Source organism: Halichondria panicea, chromosome 7 (genome assembly GCF_963675165.1).
Source record: "Halichondria panicea chromosome 7, odHalPani1.1, whole genome shotgun sequence".
NCBI classification, from domain to species: domain Eukaryota; kingdom Metazoa; phylum Porifera; class Demospongiae; order Suberitida; family Halichondriidae; genus Halichondria; species Halichondria panicea.
In genome coordinates, this window is record NC_087383.1 from 333,263 (window position 1) to 357,330 (window position 24,068).

Here is a 24,068-nt window from a genome sequence, read left to right on the forward strand (position 1 = left end):
GCTCTATAAATCAATATCTTATTAATAATTATTACATTTTTAGCAGAACTATATAATAGGTGAGAGAACATAAAACAAATTATAGAAAATAAATAAGATGTGTACAAAATGAAGGGGGGACCATGTAGTGTAATAAGGATGAATGTTTTCAGTCCTCTTCTTCAACTTGTTGTAGGAGGGTGGTGAGTCTGTCCTCCACCTCCGTGACACTCGGCCGGCTGTCTGGGTCCACACTCAACACACACACCACCAGCTCACAAAACTCCTCAGAGTACGAACTGTGTGTGTGTGTGAGTGGGTGGGGGGTAAATTATGTACATAGGTCATGAGATATCGATACATAGACAATCAATTAGGATGTGAAACACAGGAAATTTGATAAAATCAACGTACTGTTCTCTGGGGAAGGTGATTCGTCCACTCATAGCGGAAAGGGCGGAGCCATCACACGGACTATTACCAAAGGCAGCGGCATAGAGAGAGCAGCCTAGTGACCACACATCTGTCTTGGCTGTGATCGTACAATTGGAGGGCACTTCAAACAGTTCAGGCGCCCTGAGGGGGAGAATAAGAGAACGTAAAATACGTAGGAATTCACACCACTAGGTATTAAAGATTAGTACAAAAGATGTTATAAGCACGTACCTATAGTGTGCAGTACAGGTCTGTGCACAGTGTTCCTGAAGTGCTAACGCTTCTCTCCTAAAATGAACAAAAAGAGCAGCCATAAACACAATAGTAACAGCTACCTACAAAGACTCACTAGCCTCGGTGTTTAGTTCCTATCTGATAAAAGGGAAATTCGGTTGAAACTAATCACCCAAAATTGAAATTTTATGAGGTACGTTAGTCAATAGTAAGTCAGTCAGTCACCTGTTGGAGATGACACACTGTGCGGGTGCAGTGCTCCCCAGGTCCATGACAACCAGCTCTTTGCCAGTGTGGCTAAGCAGCAGGTTACCAGGCTGTAGGGAATAATTAAACTGAAACACAAGAGGTTAGGAAATTATTCAGCAGTTAATTTTAGCTACGGAAATTTGTTGTATTACGTACGTAACTATAATTCTAATAGTGGATACCTCATAGTACACTTGAAGTTAATATCGTATATCTTCTAATTTGATACCTTAATATCCCTATGAGCAATAGGTCCACCCTGACAGTTATGGAGGGCCTTAAGTCCTTGACACACGGAGAGAAACAGCTGCCCAATCCTCCGCTCCTCCAAGGGCACACCCACATTGTGTACATACTCCATCAAGTCTTGTAACGTTCCGTTCTGTGAGGAGGCAATCAACAGTTAGTCAGTGACCACACAGTTGAGGCTTACGGGAACTAGCTATATGATTGTCTACCTTTATAATCGTTAGAAAACACTCCTAGCTCAGCTTTATTGTACTCATTTTTTGACTAATATTTAGCACTAAAACTATAAATATATAAAACAAACACTACCAACCAAAATAAAATAATGTAAACTATCCACTGACTTGATAATAAGGGAAGAGGAGAAAGGCGATTCCAATGCAGTTACTGGTCCTCTGAGATACATCTCTGATCTCTGAGTCCACCAGGTGTACAACATTAGGGTGGTCCACTTGCGTGTGTGCTCTGATCTCATTCTGGGCGGCCTCCCGTTGCTCAGGCAGTTGTATTAATATTCTCTTCTACAGAAAAATATATAATATGGATAATCGGATAATCGATAACAAGTGTGTGCTCAGGGTCGATCAAGCCACTCACCAGGGCATACGAATGTCCATCTCTGTGTACCAGATCAACATAAGAGAAACCTGTATATTAAATACACAGGTTTAATTATATTTATAGTCTTGCTTGGCACAGGTTTATGCCTACCTCCTTCCCCTATCCTCCTAACAACAGAGTAGCTCTGGCCATTGATGCGCTCTCCTCCGCCAAACAGAGAGGAGACAAAACTAAAGCAAGACATCTTTTTACTAAAGCACTTTTTTGATTCTTTACGATTGTAGCCGCCCTCTTTCTAAGGTGGTTATCCAGCCCCACCCCCCCTTTGGTTTCTGCGAGCGCATGCGTATATCTGATTGTCAACCTTGCGGTGGAGAAGAACCGTGTCAGTGCAGTGGAGCTAATGGCGTCTAGTAACTCTTCGCTAACCTGACTGGTAAGTGGTTGTACTTATATTGTGCCGGAATTTTGTGCTGATATTGTGTGTAAGCTTATGGTATGATTTTGATACATTGCATTCTGCACAATCATTTTAACTATTGTTTTACAGATTTCTTCAACTAAGACCCTAGCCTCCTTCACAAGGCCTCGAAGAGAGGCCTGGGATCGAGGCTACTAAGACTCCTGTATGGATGCTGTGTGCGTATGGCAGACGTTGCACTGATGTATATACTGAGCAGTTGGAAGGAAACAGTAGCTCAAGTGAGGGAATAATAATGATCTATTCTATTCTCGTATATTATAATTATAGCTAGTCAACATGTGTATCTACTTCATGGATCCATGCATGCATGCAGTGCATGTAATTGTACCATTCTATATATTGGGTTCCTTAAATTCAATGTATGTTGATATAGTTGTGCATGCATGTATAGTGAGAAATCTTCCGAACAAATAATGACTTCTATTATTCCATCCCATACAGTCCTAAACTCTGTAGTGTCCAGAGACCCTAATCCAGATGTGAGGTGAGTTCAGTTGTGAAAAGGTAGTGTCTTATGTATGTGGTTTGTTTACCATAGTGGTCTGTGCATTCTCTTTGCCTATGTGCTGTCTTGTAAGGGAATTATTGTCTGTATTAAAGTGTAGTCAGGAGTGCATGAATAGTATTATAGTCCATGCATGCCTGCACCTGTTAACAGCATTGAACACTACAGTGTCCTTTCATCTGATGACTTTCTATTCCCATGCACACACATATGGAGCTCTTGCAGAACATCAGACCAGACTGGATGCGTTTCAATGAAGGAATGGATTAGATCTCTCAATCACCTCAAGAAATGAACAGGCTGAGCTATGGGTTATCAGGTGAAACAAAACAGATGCTACTCTATGCAACTGTTTTGGATAATAAGCAGCTTGGGGTATTAGTACAACCAGCAGGTTGTACACAGGATTGGGGGTTAGTACACAGAAAAACAGTATGCGAAACAACACATTAGAGTGTGTTAAATGGATGTCCCAAATTTCAACACACCTTTGAGTGTGTTGAAATTTGCACGCGTTGATTTAACACAATAAGTGTGTTAAGAGGAGTGTGTTGTTTCAGGTGTGTTCAATAAAAAGTACATGAAGGGATAAAGAATGATGTAATAATATATAGTAACTTACACGCTTCTGGAATGTTCTCGGATTTCGCGTCCCTCATCCCGCCCAGGAACAAAATTGCCTTTGGGCTGTGTTTCATCAAGCCCCATCTCATGTAATGGGTGGAGGAATACTTTATTCCGGTTATCCAGCCAGTCCATCTCTTCCACTTGGGCCTTCAACTGGAGACTGTGTGTGTGATTGTGTGTGTTGGTTATTATACTACATATAATTATACTAAACGCATGAGCTTGCATGCATGGTGATGGTTTCCACCTAAACTCAACACCTACCACCCTCGGTACATTTTCTCGGGCTTTCCTCTGCAGTGGTCAAGAAGCACAAACACACATTAACACACACACACAAGTATTGTACTAAAAGTGTGTATCACTATTTTCCTGTGAGTTGCCTAAGGCTAGGCTAAAGTCAATTTCAAATTCTCAAACACATTTTTGTGTTTGTTAGTATAGCGATTCATCAGGACAAATGCATGAGTGACTTTTGATAAGAATGTGATGTGGGGAGGTATAGTAGTAAAACACCTGCTTGTATTTTACTTTTGACTGCAAGTACAAGAATGTTACATTGCTAACATATACAAGTAATGGGTGGAGGAATACATACCAGCACCTAGGGCTAGGTCACTACACAAGTGCAGTTCAGCTCTGCACATGCTTCTATAACTAAGTCTCACCTATTGGTGGTTTTCTCGCTGTCTGGAGGGAGGGTAACTGTTCTGTCAGTAGGTCCTTACAGTGACTTTACACGCTTCTGGAATGTTCTCGGATTTCGCGTCCCTCATCCCGCCCAGGAACAAAATTGCCTTTGGGCTGTGTTTCATCAAGCCCCATCTCATGTAATGGGTGGAGGAATACTTTATTCCAGCCAGTCCATCTCTTCCATTTGGGCCTTCAACTGGAGACTGTGTGTGTGATTGTGTGTGTTGGTTATTATACAAACGGATCGTACATGTCATGTAATTGCAAGGACTGTGAGCTACTCCAGCATGGAAATGTCAATGCATATAACACATTACTGACAATAGAGCCATAAAAAATGTTGTTCTGCATCGAGGCAAGCAAGTTTATGATGAGTGTGCTCCAGAGCTGACACGGTCATCCCCGCCACTGACCAGGCCAGGGTCAGCTAGCTCCAGAACTTCCTTGGCTTTGATGAGATTGTCTCTGTCCTCCTCAAAAATGTGAACTTGCCCTTGAAGATAGTAAGAGTGCTGGCAGCATCGTCTACTCTAGAAGAGCAACTTTGTGTCGTGGAGCACCCATATTATCTTAGCTATAATTTGTTGTCCTACTTTCCTGTCTTTGATTAGAATCGTTTCTTCCTGTCTTTGATTAGAATCGTTTCTTCCTGTAACAATAATTATATCAATATGCCATATCAGATTCTGCCTACGCCCCGTTGCCCCGTCAGTCCCCCTCGAGCTCTGTCTACGCCACTGACACTCACCTATGGCGATTTGTACATACATGCTGCTGGTCGCCTATATATATGCCGACTAGCATCATAGCCTGCTACACAGCAGAAGAGGATTGTACATGCTTACCTTGCCATAATTATTATTCCTTCATTACTAATATTTATTTACGTTACGGCTAGATTTTTTAGTCGAATAGTTTGTTACATGTGTCATTGTTAAAGAAAAAAGACAGGAAAGTAGGACAACAAATTATTTGGTAGACGCCAAGGCCAGATCTAATTGTTTAAAACATATAATGTATACTCATGCCCGATCTATATAGCTGGTCCAACACAGCCACACAGGTGGGGCTGTGTTTAGGTGGCATGGCTATGGTCTGATTCTTATTTACTCTTGTTAGTGTGAGCCCTAAGTGGCAGCATGCCTCCTCAATCAGCTCTGAGCACGTTAGGGCAAACATTCCTGCATTGCATTATGTCTGCATGGGTATATAGGTCTTACAGAACCTTACCTTGCTAGTTCAGTTGTTAGATGCACAATATACGGTAGCCACAGAAGAAAACTCAGGCCGCCACTGCCACGCCACCCCGACGACACCGGTGAGGGGTCAATCTCTTGTGTGCATTGTTCTATATAGTAGCAAGTGTGAGTTCAGTTGTTAGCATTAATATTTATTATGTCGAGAAAGACACCCGTCCAGGCCGCCCCCCTAACCTCTGTCTCGAGGCTACTATTGAAATTGGACCGACAAGTGCCCTAAGTGGCAGCATGCCTCCTCAATTGTAGTCACTGCATGCACATGGATAACGTTTTTGTGGCCTTAAAATTGCCCAAAACGTAATATTTTATGCTCGCATATATTTTTACACCACCACACATTTTGTGGATATATTTTTGAAAAAGGTCTCTGGTGAAGGTTGCATGCCTCACCTCTTTTAATTTAGTTCCTTGAACTAAGTGATTTATCATTAATAATTAGTCTTCATTTGCTTCTCGGGTGACTTGCTTAGAGCACACGCCTGTCTAGTCGGCTTTCTTAACCCATCTGCAAATAGACATTCGAGCACGCCACCTTCCACGGGCTGTGAAACTTCTTGGTTGCCATGCTGTGCTCTATTATCTAGTAATTACCACCCACGTAATATTTCACTAGGAGTATGATTGCACATGTACATGCTTACCCTCTTCCTGTTATCAAGCCAGCTTTTAATTTGCTCCTTCTTTTATTATTGTATTCTACTCTATAGATCCTAGTTCGAGCACAGCCACCTTTCACTTTTCACAGCTTTTAAAAGACACAAAACTATAATAAAGGATAGGTCACAACATGCTTGCACATGCAGCTACATCAGCCAGTGAGTGACGTTTATTGTACCGGTTTGGCAGATTGACGACTCGGCGTTTACGATAGCCCCCTCTAGCTGTTTAATGGCAGGATATATCTCTAGCTATAGGTTGACCACCTGGAGTTGTTTACTGCGCAGGAGGACAGTAAAACCAGTTAATATAACAGCTAAACTGTTCTGCCTGTATTGCATAATTGTAGGAAAGCCTTGAATTATCAAGGGTTTCCTAGCCCCTGTTATCTTACTTTCCAGCAGAGCTGGCTACCACCGGCTTCCTTTTTGAGGCCATCAGTAGAGAGTCGAATCGTGGGCCTTTTCATTGTGCAGCCACTGGATATAAATAATTCTTCCAAAATGGCAATCTTACTTGGAGAATGTCTCTTTCCTCCTAAATTTTGTGTAGCGGAAGCAGTTGAACAGACACAATGAATCTAGCGCATGCGCGTTCGTAGACATTGTGAATAATGATAAAAGGGGTGTGTTTTCACTATAAAAGGAGTTTTCGAGGCGAAAATGATTAAATATGGCCGCTGATAAATTCTTTGGTTTACTGCTTCCTGGTGCATGGTGGGAGTAAGGGCCTTGCACGCGGCCATATTTAGCATCATGGAGTGGAGTGCCCATGGCCGACCAGACCACTCCCTTATTTCCTCTAAGCATGATAAGGATCTACTGCATAATACTGATACTCTCCAACTGCTCTCTTCTGGAGGCCAGGTCCAGTTGGCACAACACCTGGTGGTTGTTCTATGTTAGAAACCTGCAGGTACATGACTAACTGAGGCATATGCTCAAAGGGAAAGAAAAATTGCTGCTCACGTCCACGAGGAAGTCCAGGCATCCCAATAGGAACACCCATGCCCGGAGATTTCCTGGGGTGGTGGTTCTATTTATCTTCATAGAGTATGGGTATGTTAGAAACCTTTACTTTCATAATAATAAAAAAAAATTATTATCTTTTACTTTTTTATTTTTACTTTCGAAATTATAACTAGTGCTCTTGTAGTGTGTAGCACAGAATTGCTATAGGTAGTTTTAGTAATTGTGTGGCTACTAACCTTGGGCCTGATGTCCATGCTCTTTGAGAGCAGCCTCTCTCTCCCTTGACTAGCTAACTATGTGTGTGTATGGTAGGCCCACTCTCTCCCTCTCATAGTGTGTGTATGGTAGGCCCACTCTCTCCCTTGACTAGCTAACTATGTGTGTGTATGGTAGGCCCACTCTCTCCCTTGACTAGCTAACTATGTGTGTGTATGGTAGGCCCACTCTCTCCCTCTCATAGTGTGTGTATGGTAGGCCCACTCTCTCCCTTGACTAACAATGTGTGTGTATGGTAGGCCCACTCTCTCCCTTGACTAACTATGTGTGTGTGTTTGTGCAGGTGGTCTTGGAGAGGCAGTGGCTGGTGCTCTGAGCGAGGAGAGTGGAGTAGTGATCAAGCGTCTCTTTGTGACTGGCATCCCTCGCAGTGGCGGACCAGGGGCCAAGCTCATGGAAATCTATGGGATCTCAGCCAGCTACATTGTAACAGCTGTCAAGAGCCTCATCTAAACAAGAGACTGAACTGAACATTGGAGCTGTTAGCAATAATTATAATTGATTATTTTTAATGAGCTAGCTGCGTCTTTCAATTGCACTACTCCTAGAAATAGAAATTAATGGTAAGGATCGTTAATGTAGTATGAAGCTTAAATGCAAAAAATAATATGAAAATGCAGTGTTAACCTTTACCCAATTATGCCAGCAAAAAACTATGAATCAAGCTAAAGCAATGGATGAAGAGATGGACATCATTGATGACTCACTTTACAGGTAAGCAGCTCTCTAGCTCCCTCGTGAGCTGTAGTCTCTAACAGTCTAGCTGTGTGTCTTGCTGCTATGCACGATACCCACCACACACCACTGCACTGAAGTAGAAACCTGGTTTAATGACACTTGACCTGTATGTGTTTAATCCTCTACAGTCGTCAACGCTATGTCCTTGGCGACCGAGCAATGCATCAAATGGCACAGTCCAGTGTGTTCCTGAGTGGGCTGGGAGGTCTTGGAGTGGAGATAGGTTGGTCATGATCCTGTCTATTTCATTCATTATCAATATCATCGATATCATTGTTTCCTACAGCAAAGAACATTATCCTCGCTGGACTGAAGGTACACACACACACACACACACACACACACACCCACACACACACACACACACACATACAGTCAGTACTACCATATAGTTTGTGGGGTAAACAATTTGTTATTTTTGTCGGCAAGCTGACCTCGAAATTTACCCATAAAAACATAGACGTAGTTTATCGGAATGCATGCAATGCAGTGGACGTAATGAAACGAACGAAATGTTCACTCACGAAAATCTCCGCTCTTCAAATTCAACGAATTCTTTATCTCATGAAAAATACCCGCTACGTACGGTATATGATACTCTACCCCCCCCCACACACACTGACAGTCAGTGGTCATCCATGATCCCGCCCCCTCAACCCTCTCTGACCTATCATCACAGTTCTTCCTCAGACCTGACGATGTTTCCACGGGAACCAGCAGGTTAACCATTCCATATAAATAATATTAATCAAAAAAATTTTTTTTCTGCAGAGCGGAGGCAAGTTTATCTCGCTTACAGGAGCTCAACCCGTATGTGTCCGTATCCATGGTGTCACAGCCCCTGACAACCAACTCAGACCTCTCATTCTTGTCCCAGTATCAGGTATGAAACAGCTGCCATAATTATACTAACAACTCCATATTGTGAGAGCATGCGTACGATACTGCAATATGGATCAGCGATTGCTTTCTGGTCCATTCTGGGGAAAAGCATGGCTATAATTATAACATTGTATAAATAGGTGCTTTGTTGGGCCTGTTTTTGAAGCTAGCTAACTCTGATGGTTCCACGTGTGACTTTGTGTCCACTGCAGTGTGTTATCCTGACTGATGCTAGTGTCGATCTTCAACTGGTGGTGAACAAGTTTTGCCGAGCTCAGCAACCTCCAGTCAAGGTACCACACCCTAACCACACCCCCTACAAGTATAGTGCTGTATATCTATGGCAAGCCGTGTGGTTCAAAAATAGAAAGCACAAAACGTACTGTTATTATGCCTAAAAACCTACTATAAACGTACGTGTTTCATTATAAACGTACGTGTTTCATTTTACGTAATTATTTAATAATTAGCCAGCTACGCTTTTTGTGCAAGTCTCTCTGTCACTAGCCTCGATTCCAGGCGGGCTTGAATCGAGGCTACTCTGCTGTCACTTGCTAGGTGTTTCAGATATAACCTAGCCTCGAGACCAGGCCAATTAAAATCGTATTTTAATCGGCCTGGATTCGAGGCTAGATATATAACCTGGCACATACAAAAGCGTACGTATGTTTATAATAAATAACATTACGTTACAGGAGACGTAGCGGTATAATGAAACACGTACGTTTATAGAAAACACGTAGGTTTTTAGGCATAATAACAGTACGTTTTGTGCTTTCTATTTTTGAACCACTCCGCTTGCCATAGAATTCCATATTGAAGATCAGTTAGGTTTGATTTTTTGTTGGTTTAGGTCATATTTTGTATGTCGTCAATCAATTAACTGAATGTTTCTTTCTCATCCTGCAGTTTCTGTCCTGCTCGGTGAGGGGTGTGTTTTCGTCACTGTTTTGTGACTTTGGTCCCGAGTTTACTGTGTACGACAAAGATGGGGAGGAGCCTCTCGAGTGCTTCATTGGGAACATCACCAAGGTAACCATATTAATACGTACTGTTAGCCTTCAATATGTATACAGGCATCTCCGGGTGTTGTGACTTGTCTGGAGGGACATCTTCACGGCATGTCCACTGGTGACCTAATCACGTTTAGAGAGGTCGTGGGAATGGAAGTTAATGGAACTACACACACTATAAAAGGTATAAGCTACACCTGGCATTCTGTAGCTCTCTTCTTACTCACTGGTTACTAGATACAAGTGCTGTGCTTGGTTGACATCCAGACAAACAGCTACATCTGGCATTCTGTACTTATGATTATTCGTGTACATCGTAATACTAATAATGGTCTGTTTTGATAGCTAACTTTGAACGCTCATAACCTGACTTAGATTTCAGCCATTTTGGTAGCTATCTTTGAGAGCTCGTAATTTGTGTTCAGATTATCCAATTTCAAATAGCTCTCTTAGAATTACCATTCCAATGGTGTGCTACAGATACGAGTTCTGACTATCTAACAAGGTTGTATTTCATTGTTTTGCTCCTCCGTACACAGTCATGTCCCCCAGTGTATTCAGTGTTGGAGACACGAGTGAGATGACCCCTTACCAGCATGGAGGAATAGTCAGACAAAGAAAGACACAGTCAACAGTCACATTTGTAAGATCATGTGTACACCTGACAACCATCACTTATAACATTATTGTGTGGAATAGCAGCGTTTCCAGCATGCATGCGATATTAAATTCGTGGGTATATTTGTTCACGGTACATGCTTAATGTACGAAATGTATTATGTATTAATAAATGTGCGAAAATCGCGATCATTAATACCCTTGAAAAAATACGGTACTTAACACCCACCCCCCACACGCCCACCCCCCACACGCCCACCCCCCACATGGATTTTGTGAATATATGAGCATTTCCCATATCTCCAACACTTTTATTCATATGTTGCAAGGATTCTGCACAATACTAACCAGCATTATCATAATTACATGTAGACATACTTCACATTCTTTTGTTTACCACAAACATCTCATGAAGGTCTTGCCTATAAAAGGCATGAATCATAACCCACTTATTGACTTATTGACTTTCAATGTGGGTTATCCATAAATATCCATAAATTTTTGGAAGGCTCTCTTCTAGCTAGTTGGAGGCCTGATTGCAATAAATAAACAAACAAACACAATCTGGGAAGACATTAGACTTGTGGGATTCCTCACTCCCACAAGTCTAATGTCTCCCATTCCCTCTACCTCTCTTACACGTAAAAGTTCTAAGAATTACATTATTATGCCTCCATGCTCAAAGTACAGCAGCCCTCAAAGTTCTCCTACTGTTCAATTGCTAGCACATGTAAGTGGGATTTCCCCTACTATTAAACAACTGTATACTGCATGGCGGGTGTATTTCAAGGGTTTCGCCTAAAGACCCAGTTTTTTCGTTGAATAGCAGCTTTGCAGTATGCATGCAATATTAAATTCGTGGGTATAAATGTTAACGGTACATACTTGAAAACCGCATATTGCCCCCCCCCCTCCCCCCTAGGAACCCCTGGAAGTCCAGCTGAGAAATCCTAGTGTCCTTATAGCAGATTTTGCCAAGTTTGAGCACCCGCTCCAAACACATATCGGGCTTATAGCTCTGGATAGATTCTCACAGACTCACAACGGTTCTCTACCCAAACCACGGTGAGCAGTCAATGCGTATGCCAGCTGATGTGCTATCGTGATATTCTTTTCCAGTGATCCAAGAGATGCAATGGAGCTTGCTCGCCTGGCCAATGAAGTCAACCGTGAGAACAAGCTGGTGAGACAATAAAATAATTTGTCGAAAATGAGTACACCGAAAAATTTATATTTATACGTATGTATAGACATGTACTTTTTGAATTTGTTGCCTCTATCTACGTGATATCTTGCTACGGCCCATCGCACACACACACACACACTTTCGTGTGCGCACGTGTGGTCAGGTTGAGCTTGTGGATGAAGAGTTGCTGAAGGCACTGTCGTTCACCGCGGGGGGTCTTCTCCCACCCCTGGCAACGGTTGTGGGGGGTCTGGCAGCGCAGGAGGCTCTCATTGCTCTCACTGGAAAATTCTCACCTCTCAAACAGTGGGTAAGAGATAACGAGGCTGTTCTTTCCGTAACAATTTCAATTAGTATTATGTACATCTATGCGTGCTTGATTGACAGCATTGCTCTTGTATGTACTGTACATGTATTTGTGCAGCTGTATCTGGATGCAGTAGAAGTTTTGAGTGGTCAAGAGAGCCTCGATTCAACATCCTTCTTACCAAAGTGAGTATCTGTGTGTCTCCAATATTGTGGGACACACTAAGGTCATATACTCCCTCAGAGGTGATCGCTATGACGCTGTACGTATTTGCCTGGGGGAGGAATTGCTGCAAAAAATGGCCAACTGTCGACTGTTCATGGTAGGCATTACTAACAGTACATGTAGGTAAACTCAACTATAGCTGCAAATTTGTATGGTGATATATATATACGATGACTATAGCCATCTTACTTACATGTAACAACGTACTGTATTGGTTGGACCTAGATCTCCGTGTACACTAAAATCACACATCCAATATATAGCTACACTTTTGTTTATTATGATGGCCAGCTCCCGCAGCTTAGAGAGTACTTAAATCTTACTGTGACCGCACAGGTTGGGTGTGGAGCCATTGGTTGTGAGATGCTCAAGAACTACGCCATGCTAGGGATAGGCAGGAGGCCAGCAGGACAGGTGAGTACCTTGCAAGTATTGCAGTACTATCCCCCCCCCCCCCCCACACACACAGATCACCATCACTGATAATGACCTGATCGAGAAGTCTAATCTCAACAGACAGTTTTTATTTCGACCACGACACATTCAGGTAAGCTTGATGACATCACGTGACATCATTGTATGTATTCCCATAGCAACCCAAGTCGCTGGTAGCCGCTCGATCCACCAATGACATCAATCCAGGTAGAGAGAAAAGCGTATGTACATTTAGTTACCCCCAGCAGAGCTAATAATTGATCCCCACATTACTTATCATTACCCCCTGCAGAGCTACTAATTGACCCCCAGCAGTATAAGGTGTTTCCTGGCACAGAGAGGAAAGTCTATCACGACCAGTTCTTCCAGTCACAGACTGTCATTGTCAACGCCCTTGACAACGTGGAGGCTCGTAGATATGTGGACAGGTACAGTAAGACACAGACATGCACTCATGTGTATACCGTATAACGGCGATTTGGCAAATTAAAAATGAAAGTTTTCTGGTGGACGCAGCATCATTTGCTGTAATAACCACGCCTGAGATGCCAAATTAAAAACCACTAAATCAGTTCAAATTTGCCACATATAATATTTGCCAAATTTTCCAGTAATTAATGCGGTAATTGCTCTCTATGCCTGAGTGATTGTTAATTAATTCTCTCTCTCTGCAGTCGCTGTGTAACTAACCTTCGACCTCTACTAGAGTCGGGCACCATGGGAGCCAAGGGCCACGTGCAGGTGATCACTATATAGCTTACCTAATAATAATCTCAACCATTATCTTCGTCCCCCTTCTTATAAGGTGATTGTCCCTCATCTGACGGAGTCCTACTCCAGTCAGCAAGACCCACCAGATAAAGATGTTCCTTACTGCACTCTCAAGTCATTCCCGGCCACCATTGAGCACACCATCCAGTGGGCCAGGGACAAGGTGTGTGGTGTGTGTGTGTGTGTGGTGTGGGCGTGTGTGCATGTAACACCTATTTCTTGACTCTTCAGTTCGAGGCACTATTCTTCCAAAAACCATCCATGTACACAAAGTTTTGGGATTCTCAAAGTCCACAGAAGCTACTCCAGGTACGTTTGAGCTGACATGGCAATAAATTATACGTCAATTTAAATCTACCACACAGGCGTTGAAAGAACAGCAAATTCCTGACGGGGTAGTAAAGGTCGTGAAGATGTTGGGATCGTCCCCTCGTGACTGGACCTCCTGCGTACAATTAGGACGAATCAAGTTCGAGAAATATTTCAATCACAAGGTCACATTCATTATTAATAGTCCGGCATACATGTAAGTGCTTGTATTATTTTATATTTATTGTAGGCTTTGAATCTGATTCACACATTTCCATTGGACACAAAGATGAAGGATGGCTGTAAGCAATATTAATGAAAGGAGGTGTGGTTACTTACCCCCCCCCTCCAACTACAGCTCTGTTCTGGCAGTCCCCAAAGAGACCACCGATACATGTTGTATTCAGTACCTCTAACAAACAGTGAGCTTGAAAATTGTGTTCGAAAATGTTTTCTCTCTCTGCACGTTGTAATTATAGGCATATGCTCTTTGTCATGACAACAGCCAAGCTGCTAGCCTCAATCCATGGAATACAGTACACTGATCAGGTTGGTACTAGCAGCCATACTGTGTTGTTATGGACGTATAATTATGGCTGTTTAATTTGGTAAATTCCCGATATAGGATTTACTAGAGAGCAATATTGTGACTATCATCCAGTCCACTCCCGTGCCTCTCTTCAAGCCCTCGTCAAAAGTACGTATTATTAGTCGTTGTACCGTGTCGCTCTATTGGCCGTTAATCTCACCCACCCACTCACACCCACTTACTCACACCCACTCACTGTAGACAGTCATCACGGATGAGTCGGTGAAGAAGCCGGAACAGGTGGAGGTGCCGCTAGACATGATGGAGACTTGTCAGGCTAACCTGGAGAAGATGCTTGCAGCTGGAGACATCCCTCAGCGTAAGTGGAACAGGATAAGTGCTAGTCTCGGTTCCAGGCCGTACGTATTTTAATCGATTTTAATCGGCCTGGAACCGAGACTAGATAAGTGCAGGCTTCAATTTGTTAGCTTCATCAATTGAACCCTGCACCTAATAAGTATGTATAGCTACAAAGGCTGACCTTATCATTAGAAGACATTTTTGTAGTACCTGTTATTCCTCCTACAGAGAAACTGCGAATGTTTCCGCAAGCATTTGAGAAAGATGATGATTCTAATGGCCACATTGACTTCATCAGCTCAGCTGCAGTAAGCCATAGCAACCATACCCCCCTTCCCCTGTGTATCCATAGCAACCATACCCCCTTCCCCTGTGTATCCATAGCAACCATACCCCCTTCCCCTGTGTATCAATAGCAACCATGCCCTTCCCCTGTGTACCGTGGTGTTACCTACTATTAGAACCTGAGGGCAAGTGTGTACTCCATTGAGAACGTGGATAGACTCAAGGCCAAGCTCATTGCCGGCCGTATAGTGCCTGCCATAGCAACCACGACAGCTGCAGTGGCTGGATTGGTACGTAACTTTAGTTATAGCTTCGTACTTATTATGTTACACTGTTCAAAAAATTAACAAATTGTGCTCCCAAACTATATACAATGTTGACACAAATACTAAAAATGGATTCCACTTATCTGTTGTCTAGGTGAGCATAGAGCTGATCAAGGTGATACAAGGAGGTCTACCACTGGAGAGCTACAAGAATGCTTTCCTCAGCCTTGCCCTCCCGTCACTCGTATTCTCTGAACCTGCCCCTCCTCTGAAGACACTTGTTAACAAAGATCTCAGCTTCTCCCTCTGGGACCGATGGGAGGTCAAAGGTCACAAAGACATGACGCTACAGGAGTTCCTCAACATTCTTCAAGTAAGCAAATCTATAATTATATTATTTTTTTAACAATTTGAAATCCATCAGTGAACTTAAAATGTTGTGAAGTACAAATTAATTTAGTAACCTAGCTTCCGAGTTGTAATAGACTTCTTTATTTCTTCCGTGTGCAGGAGCAGTGTGGGTTGGAGGTGACCATGGTTGTTTTGGGTGTCAAGATGATATACGTCCCCTTCATGCCTGGCCACAAGAAGCGACTGACACAAACGTACGTAAGATTATGCAGCTAGAATCACCAAGCCTTCTCATAGCCCCAGGCTGTACATGTACATGGGATCTGATTTGCCTCTTTGTAACATTTTCAGAAATTTATTTGTGGTTGTATGATCTTGACCCATGCACATGCATGCAGGATGGTGAAGCTGCTCAAGCCCGACCATGAGAGGAGCTACATGGACCTGACAGTGTCCCTCCAGACTAACACTGACGAGGATGCGGAGGACGCCCCAGGGCCTCCCGTCAGATACTATTTCAAATAGCTCGATCAGAACTTATCGTAAACCTGATTATTATTATTGTTGTTCATTGTTCTTAAACGAATTGATGGATGACTTAATTGCCAAACCACAATAAATTTATATAGAAGAATGAAATGTTGGTATATAGTAATTGAAACACTTACGGTAGTTTTATATACCGTGTGTGTTGAATATGAAGTCATGTGATGCAATATGCTAAAAGTGTTTGATGGGTTATGAGTTCGCTTAATTCTCCACATGAACCAGGTCAATCTTGCTAGCCAGCTCTGCCTCTAGTCTCAGCTGCATGGGGGGGGGGAGTGTCAGTTAGTTCGAACAAATCAAATCAACTGAAATTGTGGTGGACAGTGTTCGCTAGTTCATATTCAAGAACAATGATTCGCTATAATTAAATGTCTATCTCACATTACATCAATCTTGTGAGTGGGTGACTGACAGAACGAGAGCTAGGGGCCGGGGTAGTGAAGCTATTATAAGCAAGTGTGTGTGTGTGACCTACCAGCTTTCTCCTAGCCTCCTCCACTTTAACTCTGGCCAGGTCCAAGTCCTGTGTACGTACAGTGTGTATAGTTAACAATGTGTCATACTGTTTTCACACAAAAGGTAGATGCTCTTCTACAATGCAACGAATATGAAAAGTCACTGACAAAAAATATGTTATCCCTTACAGAGTAGAGCACAACGATACTTTATAAGGCACAAGAGTGGGTGGGGCTACAGCAGAAACATATTATAGCTTTGAAATTGGATGTTCCCCAACATGAGTTATGGACGATCATGGCTCGGAAACTCTTTCAGCTGCCATAACTTGAGTTCCGGCAGTTCAATTTCAACGATTTTATGATTTTCTGAAAGCTTAGAATCAGACCTTTAAAATGGTACCATCAATGTTCACATTTGGAAGATCACAGAATTTGCTAATTTCGGCCAAATACCATGGATTATATATAGCCCATGGTCCAAGGCCGAAAAATGACAAATTATGGTCCAAATCAAATTAGGGATTTTAACACACCATTTGAAAGGTCTCTTTCTAAGCTTTCAGAAAATCATAAAATTGTTGAATTTGAATCAATGATACTAAAGTTATAGCTGTTCAACTACACCCGCCCCCCCTCCATTTAATCAATGATGGCTATAATTATAGGGAGTTCTTTCAGTCACCATAACTTGAGTTCCGGCGGTTCAATTTCAACAATTTTGTGATTTATGAAAGCTTAGAAGAAGACCTTTCAAATGGTACCATCAATGTTCACATTTGAAAGATCACAGAATTTGCTAATTTCAGCCAAATACCATGGATTATTAGTACCATCAATGTTCACATTTGGAAGATCACAGAATTTGCCAAATACCATGGATTATAGCCCATGGTCCAAGGCCGAAAAATGACAAATTATGGTCCGAATCAAATTAGGGAATTTAACACACCATTTGAAAGGTCTCTTTCTAAGCTTTCAGAAAATCATAAAATATTTGAATTTGGATGAATGATACTAAAGTTATGGGGCTGTTCAACTACACTCCGCCCCCCCTCCATTTAATCAACGATGGCTATATAGGGAGTTCTTTCAGTCACCATAACTTGAGTTCCGGCGGTTCAATTTTACCAATTTTGTGATTTTATGAAAGCTTAGAAAAAGACCTTTAAAATGGTACCATCAATGTTCACATTTGGAAGATCACAGAATTTGTTAATTTCGGCCAAATACCATGGATTATAGCCCATGGTCCAAGGCCGAAAAATGACAAATTATGGTCCGAATCAAATTAGGGATTTTAACACACCATTTGAAAGGTCTCTTTCTAAGCTTTCAGAAAATCATAAAATTATTGAATTTGGATCAATGATACTAAAGTTATGGCTGTTCAACTACACTCCGCCCCCCCTCCATTTAATCAACGATGGCTATATAGGGAGTTCTTTCAGTCACCATAACTTGAGTTCCGGCGGTTCAATTTCACCAATTTTGTGATTTTATGAAAGCTTAGAAAAAGACCTTTAAAATGGTACCATCAATGTTCACATTTGGAAGATCACAGAATTTGTTAATTTCGGCCAAATACCATGGATTATAGCCCATGGTCCAAGGCCGAAAAATGACAAATTATGGTCCGAATCAAATTAGGGATTTTAACACACCATTTGAAAGGTCTCTTTCTAAGCTTTCAGAAAATCATAAAATTATTGAATTTGGATCAATGATACTAAAGTTATGGCTGTTCAACTACACCCCGCCCCCCTCCATTTAATCAACGATGGCTATATAGGGAGTTCTTTCAGTCACCATAACTTGAGTTCCGGCGGTTCAATTTCAACAATTTTGTGATTTTATGAAAGCTTAGAAGAAGACCTTTCAAATGGTGCCATCAAAGTTCATATGTGGAAGATTACAGACTAATTTCGGCCAAATCCAAGGCCGAAAAATGAGGACCCCAACCAAAATTTTGGATTTAAACACAACATTTGAAGTATCTTTCTATAAGCTTGTTGAAACGTGCGCACACTTACTGGAGGTAGGTCCTTGTAGCTGACCAGCTGAGCTTTGAGAGGGGCCAGCTGTCCCTGTATCTCGCTCACTTCTCGCGCCCCCTCCAATAGAGCGCTGTGACCGAGGGCAGATTGGTAGCCCAACCCCTCCAATTCTGCCTGGGGGGTAAAATAATAATTATAGGGGTTCCCTCTTCCAGGAAATGCCTTGAGAGAATAAAAATGAGCATCATATCTAAAAGTAAAATGGATGTGATGTCCTTCATATACCAGTACAACATGCATGTAAAAAGCTAACCTTCATTGAGGAGGCTTGCTTCTGATATTGTTCAGACTTTTGCCTCAGAAAAACAGTCTCTCTTTTCTGCTTCTCCATGGCAACTTGTCTCTCTCGTACCTCTGACGACAGCTGACTCAGCACTCTGTATCAGTGAACATACTTTGAGAACAGAACATTTCATTCCAAAAGCAATCACTGAATCTAAACACATCAATAATTAGTATAGATAGATATTTTAAAGGGCTACAAAACGCATCTTTCAATTATAAAAATGCATAATCGTAACTCAAGTTATGAGCCCTCAAAGAAGAAGATGGAGAGCTTACCTTTGTTGTGAGACTTGTTCTAGTACAGCTGTCTTAAACTCGTCCCTCAGTGCGGCTAGCTTCCTCACCAGCTCTTCCTTAGCAACCCTCTCCCCAACACCATGGCTACTCAGTCGACTCAGAGCCAGGCAGAAACTGAATGCAGTGTAAAATATAAAGTTGGTAAAAAAAATTATATGACTTCCCAGAGTATCAGTTTGGTGTAATATGAAAGATGCACCTTGTATCAGAGCAGTCAGCAATGTTGAGTGCCAGTGCTGCCTCAGTCAAGCTCGTGAGACAGGAAGCAGCTGTTGGGGTGAGATCACTCAAAGACACACCCACCCAGTCCGTCACGGCCTTTAGTCTGCATGCTGCAGTGCGGGGAGATGTGGGTGAACTAACGCAGAGGGGCGGATATGTTCAGGGGACTAGGAATACCTTCAAGGTCAATAATATAGATCCTAGTAATTAAGTCATACATTAATGAGGAGGAGAGGGTGGTGGTGATACCTGTAGCCCCTCCCTAGACCACACCCCTTGTCGGGTCAATTGCACTGGCCTAGCATATTTTTATTCTTATAATAAAATTGATCTCAGCTATTTTGATCATCGACTCACTCTCAGCCTGATACTCGGTTGTCTTCTGCTCCAAGTCGGTCAGTAATAACTGAGCTTGGGCCTCCCTCTCCTGGCACTGTGACGCCATCTTGTAGAGGGTGTCCAGCGTTCCACTGTTCACCTCGTAGGGAGGAACTTCCCCCTCAGAGAACACTGTCTGTAACCACGAGTGAACCTGGCGGGGGGGGGGGGAGTGAACAATTAGATCTAGATCCCAGCCCCTATAGCCTAACAATATTTGCTAGCATTTTATTATAGCAAGCCTAAAGGGGTGAAATGCACATAGCTAGATCTAGCTGCTAATACTAAATTATGACAGTGTTGTCTCACATATGCATGCTTCTGCTCCATATTAGTTACTACTGCAGCTGAGTTGACTTGTCTCTCTTGCTGAGCTCCACAGCAGCCGGCCCCAGCAACTACAATGATATGATATGGTAGCAAACTAGCAGCTAAGCCAAGGGTCCTCAATGTAACAAGCTCTAGGTAAACAAGTCTGCAGCAGCCACGTGTTGCAAAAGAGGGGAGTGGCTGGTCTTTTCCACACCCCAGGCTATTGTTCAGCTCAACTGCACTGGAAGCTAGCTCAGATATGAGTAAGAAAGAGAAGGGAAAGAAAGGAGAGGCCAAATGGAACGCTGAGGATGTTGTACAAGCCGTGGTGATTGCTGACAGCTTCAATTTTCGCTTTCTCCCCATCACCATGGAAAAACCTCGCGCTCTGTTGCCACTGGTTAATCGACCACTTATTGACTACACAGTGGAGTTTCTAGCCGTGTCTGGAGTTGACGAAATATTCGTATTCTGTTGTTCGCATGCCGAGATGATCAAGAACCATCTGGAGAAATCTCGTTGGATGAGCACAACGTCACCTGTCAAACTACGCATTATTATTTCCGAGGATTGTCCATCTGTTGGTGATGCCCTCAGGAACATTGATTCGCAGTCGTTGATCCATTCGGATTTCGTTCTCGTATCAGGTGATCTTGTCGCAAACATGGAGCTGAAAGAAATGATTGAACGCCACAAGGAGGTCAGAAAGAAGGACAAAATGTCGGTAATGACGTGCATATACAAGCGAGCACGACCTGGCCATCCCACCCGTAGCAACGAAGATGATATTTTGATCGCTAGAAACGCTAAAGATGGGCGCCTCCTGTTTTGTAGCAAACCTTGTGGCAAGAAAATGGTTGATATTCCAGTTTCTGTAATTGAAGAAAATCCCGAACTTGAACTGCACTATGATGTCCTGGATTGCCATGTCAGCATTTGCTCTCCATCTGTTCCTCCGCTGTTCTCGGACAACTTTGACTACCAAACAAGACACCATTTCATTCGAGGCATTCTCAGTAACGAAGAAATCACTGGCAATCGAATCTACGCTGATTTGATTTCCGATCAGTATGCTGCACGTGTGTCTAACCTCTGCACGTACGATGCTATCAGTAAGGACGTGATTCATCGCTGGGTATACCCTCTCGTGCCCGACAATGCCTCAGGGGACAGCTACTCTTATGGTCGGCATAATCTCTATCTTCACTCCAACGTGGCTCTAGCAATGGGCTCAGTTCTGAAGGAAGACGTCGTGATTGGAAGAGACACGAAAATCGGAAAAAATACTCAAATTTCGAATTCCTCTATTGGCCATTATTGTGAAATTGGAGAAAATGTTTCTATTACTGGAGCGTATGTTTGGGATGGAGTTAAAATTGAGAGTAATTGTGTTGTGGATTGTTCAATTGTCTGCGATGGTTGTGTTTTGAAGGAGAACGTGACGTTGGAGCCGGGCTGTGTTCTCTCCTTTGGTGTTGCGATTGGCCCTGATGTCACTGTTAAATCTGGTTCCAGAATAACGACAAAGCGGCAATCTGATTCCGATGCATTTTTGAATCGGAACTGGGATGATGACCAATCAGAAGACGTGGCCTCCTCCCCCACGCTTCTGGAACCGGACCCTGCACTTGTCGGAAAGGAGGGGAATGGATTTCTGTGGGTGCCTCCTGAAACCGATGACGACGACACGGGTGTGGATCATGTTGTGGTTGAGAAATGGCCTGCGGAGATTGGTGATCCCTCGGGCGACGAAAGTAGTCCGTCCTCATCGCGTTCCAGTAGTCCGGAGATCGAGGTCGATACCGAAGTAGTCATGTTTTACAACGAAATTCTGGACAGTGTTCGCTCAGGCGTGTCCGAGCTTGTGCCCATCGAGAACACTATTCTCATGATCAACGCCTCAAAACATGCTTACAATATTCCGATACAGGATGTTCCCACTTCAGTTGTCAAGGCGATAATGGAAGGACCACTAAATAGTACTACCGGAACGCCAGCTGAACTTTTGGCCTACGTGAAGACTGCCATTGCTCATTTTGAAAGTCTTCTTCAACACTACATTAAAGATTTTGCTCTGCAAGTCAGTGTGCTGAATACGCTGATGGATACGGCGTCTCATCACTCAAACCTACTGGCTATATTCGGCAATGTTGTACACTGCTTGTACAATGCTGATGTCCTTGAAGAAACGGCTATTTTAGGAGCGAATGAAAACCTGAAGAATGATAACTATTTGCTGATCGGTGGAGCCAAAAGGACGGATATGGTGGAGTCCCTGAAGCCGTTGGTGGAGTGGCTGGAGAATGCCGAGGAAGAGAGTAGCGAGGACTAACACTGTGGGGGGTATTGAACACTGTGGGGGATATTTGTGTTTTGTGTTCTTATGTTAATCACATGACTGTACTCTTTTATGATAATTATTATAATCATTAATTTTGTCCCTTTTATTGATTCTTTATCGTTTTTGTGCACCTGATATTCGTAGCTTGGTGTTAATGTTATGTTATAGGTAATGGCATTCCATTAAAACCCATAATTCAATGAAGTTTGGAATGAACATCTGGTTACATGTTATAAAACATGTGATTAGTGAAAATTGTTGTGTTCAAAAAAGAGCAGAATTTTAATAATTATAAAGATCATGAAGTTCGAGATTTGTAATTAGCTACTAAGACCACACCCACCCATACACCAGCCCCTACTAGTAACAATACTATAGCAGCAACTAATACTTTCCAGTCCATAATATAGTTCATGAGTCTGTTATCAATGGACACATCTTTCTTGTAGACAGGTTGGATAGTAGGATTCTCCATGGTAAACCGAACCTCCTTCGCGTTCGATATCCTCTTCTCGGTATCATCTCTTACTCGTTGTAAATCGTCGTCGAGTTTCTGCAATAAAGTCTTATTAGTATTTTTCCATTTAATGGCCGATTGTATACTAATATCCCGATACTCAGGGCCCTCTGAGTCGCCTGATTCGTCGTCTGCGTCACGTGACAAACAACTCGCTTCCTCCTCTGAGTTATAATACGCTGCAGCACCTCCGAATCTAATCTCATCGGAAGTAGTAGCTCCACCTGAACTCTCTGTGCCTCTCTCCTCCAGGTTGTTATGCCGACACTTCTCACGGGCTGAGTCTTCACTCAATACACCATGCTCCCTCACGGGTATTTTGACTTTTTTTAGAGCAAAGAAGTCCTGATCTCTGTACAGATTGTTGACTCTTCTGATCTCTGAATCCTGAGAAGTAGGAGCACAAAATTTAATTGTTTCTTCCAAGTAGATATCTAATTAGAGGTTTACTTTGATCTATGAGTTAAGTATATGTAAAGTGAGTACGTGTGTTCAAGCTACATTGATTCTGTGGCCCTTGAAAGGCCTACCAAATGTTGTAATTATATTGTTTTGGATAGTGCTAGTGTACAGGATATGCCAAGTCTGTACATAATGGGATTATCAAGCCTATAGTATGCATGACGCATACATGTAGCTACACAACATAGATACCCTACACACAGCACTCACTCTGCATCCATATCTCAATGCCACTCTCAGTACAGTGTCTCCGGGTAGTATCGGCTCTTCAACCAGCACCGTCTTACTGCGCGAGTAACTAGTCGTCTTTGCATTCGGACTCTTAGGACTCTTAGGACTCTTCAGTCTACCTCTTCGTAGCTTCATCCTTCGTGGCTTTATTTCCACTAGTTCAATGGCGTCGTGATCTGATTCTGAGGGATGCTCCTCTGCAAACCGACCTCTGTCACCAAACTGATAGAATAGGCCTGGTCTTAATGGTCTTGGGGTTGTTTTGGGTCTCTTCTTCTTTAGAATTGGGTCAGGTAGAGGGTTTGCTGCGGCTCCATAGTTATTGGAGCCTGATATTAGAGAGTCGGGATCCACCGTGGCGAGTTTGGAATAGCCATACTTTGAGCTCATTGTCTTAGGAGAGGAGTGCTTTGTGATGCTTGTGTTGTGTCTTCTGTGTGCACATGAGTGTGCAGTTTTACGAGCTTGCCACGCCCATAAATCTGGTGCAGCATGTCACGTGCTTGTA

At 42.7% G+C, this 24,068-nt stretch overlaps 5 protein-coding genes across 5 annotated transcripts; 2 read left to right on the forward strand and 3 right to left on the reverse strand.

Annotated features, from left to right (window-relative positions):
* Window positions 1-10: 10 nt before the first annotated feature.
* On the reverse strand, window positions 11-1,983 carry LOC135338374 (probable serine/threonine-protein kinase DDB_G0291350). The gene is made up of 8 exons (XM_064534476.1): window positions 1,858-1,983; window positions 1,744-1,793; window positions 1,491-1,667; window positions 1,127-1,279; window positions 874-965; window positions 646-702; window positions 394-555; window positions 11-278 (listed from the first exon to the last, which is right to left on the reverse strand). The coding sequence occupies exons 1-8, from the start codon at window positions 1,949-1,951 to the stop codon at window positions 149-151; spliced, it is 915 nt and encodes a 304-aa protein (XP_064390546.1). The 5' UTR covers window positions 1,952-1,983; the 3' UTR covers window positions 11-148.
* Window positions 1,984-7,780: 5,797 nt separating this feature from the next.
* On the forward strand, window positions 7,781-16,064 carry LOC135339077 (ubiquitin-like modifier-activating enzyme 6). The gene is made up of 32 exons (XM_064535197.1): window positions 7,781-7,893; window positions 8,046-8,140; window positions 8,204-8,232; window positions 8,543-8,637; window positions 8,689-8,800; window positions 9,012-9,092; window positions 9,709-9,831; window positions 9,876-9,996; window positions 10,352-10,455; window positions 11,353-11,495; window positions 11,550-11,613; window positions 11,780-11,926; window positions 12,041-12,108; window positions 12,167-12,245; window positions 12,485-12,562; window positions 12,618-12,695; window positions 12,742-12,790; window positions 12,876-13,011; window positions 13,258-13,324; window positions 13,389-13,517; window positions 13,586-13,663; window positions 13,720-13,848; window positions 13,914-13,965; window positions 14,022-14,085; window positions 14,143-14,212; window positions 14,289-14,360; window positions 14,454-14,571; window positions 14,781-14,860; window positions 15,014-15,127; window positions 15,258-15,476; window positions 15,614-15,708; window positions 15,853-16,064. Exons 1-32 carry the CDS (start codon window positions 7,835-7,837, stop codon window positions 15,977-15,979), a joined length of 3,075 nt encoding a protein of 1,024 aa, XP_064391267.1. The 5' UTR covers window positions 7,781-7,834; the 3' UTR covers window positions 15,980-16,064.
* LOC135339078 (HAUS augmin-like complex subunit 1) lies at window positions 16,057-20,166 on the reverse strand. Its single transcript, XM_064535198.1, has 8 exons — window positions 20,007-20,166; window positions 19,677-19,851; window positions 19,297-19,429; window positions 19,077-19,211; window positions 18,769-18,892; window positions 18,492-18,629; window positions 16,479-16,526; window positions 16,057-16,261 (listed from the first exon to the last, which is right to left on the reverse strand). Exons 1-8 carry the CDS (start codon window positions 20,025-20,027, stop codon window positions 16,205-16,207), a joined length of 831 nt encoding a protein of 276 aa, XP_064391268.1. The 5' UTR covers window positions 20,028-20,166; the 3' UTR covers window positions 16,057-16,204.
* A 42-nt stretch (window positions 20,167-20,208) lies between these two features.
* On the forward strand, window positions 20,209-22,566 carry LOC135338411 (translation initiation factor eIF2B subunit epsilon-like). Its single transcript, XM_064534528.1, has one exon. The coding sequence runs from the start codon at window positions 20,269-20,271 to the stop codon at window positions 22,339-22,341; it is 2,073 nt and encodes a 690-aa protein (XP_064390598.1). The 5' UTR covers window positions 20,209-20,268; the 3' UTR covers window positions 22,342-22,566.
* Window positions 22,551-24,040, reverse strand: LOC135338414 (lysM and putative peptidoglycan-binding domain-containing protein 3-like). Its single transcript, XM_064534531.1, has 2 exons — window positions 23,540-24,040; window positions 22,551-23,254 (listed from the first exon to the last, which is right to left on the reverse strand). The coding sequence occupies exons 1-2, from the start codon at window positions 23,948-23,950 to the stop codon at window positions 22,649-22,651; spliced, it is 1,017 nt and encodes a 338-aa protein (XP_064390601.1). The 5' UTR covers window positions 23,951-24,040; the 3' UTR covers window positions 22,551-22,648.
* Window positions 24,041-24,068: the final 28 nt, after the last annotated feature.